Source organism: Tenrec ecaudatus, chromosome 1 (genome assembly GCF_050624435.1).
Source record: "Tenrec ecaudatus isolate mTenEca1 chromosome 1, mTenEca1.hap1, whole genome shotgun sequence".
In the NCBI taxonomy this organism is placed as follows: Eukaryota; Metazoa; Chordata; class Mammalia; order Afrosoricida; family Tenrecidae; genus Tenrec; species Tenrec ecaudatus.
The window spans coordinates 8,380,459-8,384,774 of NC_134530.1; the positions used below are offsets into that span (position 1 = coordinate 8,380,459).

General features: G+C 40.3%; 1 protein-coding gene across 1 annotated transcript; it reads left to right on the forward strand.

The window, feature by feature from the left end:
- Window positions 1-2,636: 2,636 nt before the first annotated feature.
- Window positions 2,637-3,602, forward strand: LOC142431030 (olfactory receptor 7G2-like). The gene has a single exon (XM_075536067.1). It carries the CDS (start codon window positions 2,664-2,666, stop codon window positions 3,600-3,602), a length of 939 nt encoding a protein of 312 aa, XP_075392182.1. The 5' UTR covers window positions 2,637-2,663.
- The last annotated feature ends 714 nt before the right edge of the window (window positions 3,603-4,316 follow it).

Sequence of the window (4,316 nt, forward strand, 5' to 3'; positions counted from 1 at the left end):
AACACAGAGAATCTGGACAGATACCCCTTCCAGCACCAGTGGTGAGAGTGGCGATGCCTGGAGGGTGAAGGGAATGTTGGGTGGAAAGGGGGAACCGATTGCAAGAATCTTTGTATTGCCTCTTCCCTAGGGGCTGGACAGCAGAGAGGGGGGAGGGACGTCAGACCATGTAACATATGAGAAAATATTAATACTTTATGAATTATGAAGTTTTCATGAGGTAGGGGGGTTAGAAAGGGAGGGGAGAAACAAGGAGCCGATATTAAGGGCTCAAGTAGAAGGAAAATATTTGGCAACAAATGTACATGTGTGCTTGACACAAAGGAAGTATGTTTGGATCGTGATAAGAATTGTATGAGCCCCCCATAAAATGATTTTTAAAAGAGTTGTATGAGTCTCAATAAAATGATTTTTACATTATAATGTATAGAGTTTATCTGAATGTCAGGATTTTCTCCCTTTCTTTTCTTTGAAGTTACATCCTCAATCTTTCTTATCAACAGGTTCACATTAACTTTCACCCATCACCACTCCTCTAATCTGTGTTCCATTTCCCAATTTCCCTGATCAGTAATATTGAGAATACCATATATCAAGCCACCAAAGCACCATGAAGTTTGGATTATTTCTTCAATGGAGGCTTTTCTAAAACTTGCAGCTGTTATGTGCACCACTTTATAGTTTGTTTTTTCATTTTATTTGTACCTACAAAATATAACTTGTATTTTCATGCTTCCGGTGTTTCTCTGGTACCTCAGACAAATTATACTTTATTCTAATTCATCTGTTCTTTCAAGTATTTGAAATGAATTCAGGTCAGCTGGCAAAGAGTGGCATCATCATGCCATCTTGTGTCAAGGTGGTTTATAAGTAGTATATCCATAGAAAACAGTAGATTAAAACATGCATATGGTAATATAGATGCTAATATAAATAGAGGAACACATGAAAAAATGAAGCTAAAAGAGTATAAATGAAACCTAAATAGCAGCACCATCATTGCCTGTTAAATAATAGCTATTATCTACCTAACTCTAGTGACAGTATGGATAAACTTGCATGCTACACCTAACAATGCCCCTGCATCCCCTCAACTCCACTGAAAAGCAAGAGTCAAAGTATTATCCTCCTTCCCTGATGTGAATAGAGTTGTAAATAGAAAATGTGCATAATGAAACCTGTTAGGAAGAGATTGGTTAGTCTGACAATGGGACCCATAGAAGGGAGTGACACTTGTAAATTCAGTTATCAGCTTCCGAATTGATTGCAAAGAAGAGCTTAGAATATGTCCAATGTAGAAGAATGAAGGTTAAAATTCAAGGGATATTCCAAAAATCTTAGAGAGGAATAACTATGTTTCCATTTGACTACATGTACAGTCCTATACATAGATGATATTTTTGCACGTAAAGTAAGAAACAGGCTTAGTAGCTTTGGGAAGATAGAGTTGCCTTCAGGTGTAAGTTTACAAAGGAAGACTGGAAGGAAATTCGACATAATGTGTTCACATATAGAAGGTAGGTGACATGGGGGTGAGGAGATATAGGTGAAGACACGTGAAAGGCATGTACCTGATTTCACAGGGTCAGGAAATCAGCAATGACTAATTTCACCTTTTGAAGTCTTGATCCTTAAGGATTTTCACTGCCCTAGAAGCAGAATTAATGTGTTGGATTAATGAGGAGCTTCGGATATTTATCCCTTAGAGATATGAGACTTCAGTTGGTGTGCCTGTGACCCCACTCAATCAACAGTCCTCTCCCAATAGAGAAGCGGTACACCTGAGACTCTATCAAGGCTGATCCTCATGCCCATAACCCTGGTCTCTCACTCAGTCCCTCAACATTTCCTGAGGGTACATCTTCTACAGCCAGCCAAGATGTCAAGGCTTATTGCTTAATGAGGCACACCAGGTAAGCTAATATCCTAGAGTTGTTTGGGAATGAGGACAGATGTTTCACCACAATTTCATCCATGAGAAAATGTGAAGAGAGTGTGTGTCTGAAATTATTTGAATCAAGTCTGTCAAAAATTCCTAACTTCCAACATATTGACAGTTCCTTGTATGTTTGCAACCAGACCAGAGAACTCGTCTCTACAATATCCATCTATCTTTACAGGATCTTTACAAAGGCAACGCTCATTTCCTCATATGCAGACATGTGCTTCCTCCCGTTGTGATGTTGTAAAATGTCTGATATTTGCTTCCATTCTGGTGGCAGAGAAAGATCATAATGATCAGTTTCATGTGATGTTCACATCTCTGGTTCTTAAACAATTTTTAAATTTGTTTTGTTGGCATTCATTACTGGAGAAAGTTGGAGCCTAAGAAAACTCATCAGGTCTGTACGATTCTCTTTACGGTAGCCAACTGTGTAATGGTCATAACAGCCCATGTTTAAGTGGTCATAACAGCACAGAGAGTGCAGTTAGAGAGGTGTAAAAAAGCACGAACCCCACTCATCGCTGGTCAAATAAACATTTACATTCAGCTGTAGCAGCTTCAGACCTTTTCAAACCAAGACTGCTGCTCTGTGTTTCTCTGAAATTCCTCTTTCCTTTACCTCAGATGTGCTCTCTCTGTGCTGTTGCTACTATTGCTGTAGGTGTAACATATTTCACTGTTTTACAGCTATGTTTTTTCCATCAGATACATCAACAACATGAAATCCAGAAACCAAACAAGTGTTTCAGAATTCCGTCTCCTGGCACTGACAGAAGATCCGGAAATGCAGCCCATTCTCTTTAGCCTGTTTCTGTCCATATACCTGGTCACTGTCCTGGGAAACCTGCTCATCATGTTAGCTGTCACCTCTGACTCCCACCTCCACACCCCCATGTACTTCTTCCTTGCCAATCTCTCCTTTACTGACATCTGCTTCAGCACAACCACCATCCCAAAGATGCTGGTGAACCTCCAGGCACAGAACCAGAGCATCACTTACGCAGGCTGCCTCACTCAGGTCTGCTTTGTCCTGGTTTTTGCCGCTTTGGAAAATTTTCTCCTTCTAGCAATGGCCTATGACCGCTATGTGGCCATTTGTCACCCACTGATGTACACGGTCATCATGAACCCACGTCTCTGTAGACTGCTGGTTCTCCTCTCTTTCCTCATTAGCAGTGTGGACGCCTTGCTCCACAGTCTCATGGCATTGCGCTTATCTTTCTGCACAGACCCTGAAATCCCCTATTTCTTTTGTGAGGTTGTTCAGGTCATCAAGGTGGCCTGTTCTGACACCCTCATTAATAATATATGTATATACTTTGCAGCTAACATATTAGCTGGCACTCCTCTCTTTGGAATAATTTTCTCTTATACAAAAATTGTCTCCTCAATTTTGAGAATGCCGTCAGCAGGTGGAAAATATAAGGCTTTTTCTACCTGTGGGTCTCACCTCTCAGTAGTTTTCTTATTTTATGGGACAGCTTTTGGAGCTTATATTAGTGCTGCATTTACACACTCATCCAGAAAGATTGCGGTCGTTTCAATGATGTACACTATGATCACTCCCATGATGAATCCCTTTATCTATAGCCTGAGAAATAGGGACATGAAGGGGGCCTTGAAGAAAATTATCAGGTGCATAACTGCTTTTCAGTGATTCTATTATCTGCTTTGAATTTGGGTGTGGGTTTTTGATTGCAGCAAAGAAAAGGAATGCTTATGAGACAGAATGCTTAGTTCCTACATCTCCACATTCTCCTAAAAGAACTAGATAACCTACCAGCGAAGGTCCATTCAAGTTGTTTATAAACCCGGCTATGCTTCTTGGGCACTTCATGGTCTTTGACCAATTATCCCAACTCTCTATGTTTGTTTTCTTTAACCAGCATCCTCAAACTTATACTGAGGCACGGTTCTTCAGCTGATCTGGGGAGAATATTCTCAGATTTTTAAAAAGCCAGATAGAGTGTTTTTTAGGGTATAAAAGAGAATGTAGAAAAGGCCTGGGCATAGCTAGAGACCACCTCCAGCCCGTTCCCCGGGATAAAGCCATGGAAACCTCTTAAGATCCAATAGAGCTGAATTTTTAGATTTCAATGTATAATTACTGGGATATAATACATGTCCCTGGTAAATGAGTGTGTGTGTGTGTGTGTGTGTGCCTGTGCCTGTGTGTTTGCGTGTGTGTGTGTGTGTAAAGAAACATCAGCATCCATCAGATTCCATTTTACTGTCTATTGTTGGTTTTATAGATTGCTTATTAGGTCATCAATCTGTGACAACTCCATGCACAACGAATTTGGATTATTAGCTGTCACCTATTTATTGGTTGATTTTGTTTGTTAGCAAACCACGACTTTTCTTCCTAGTT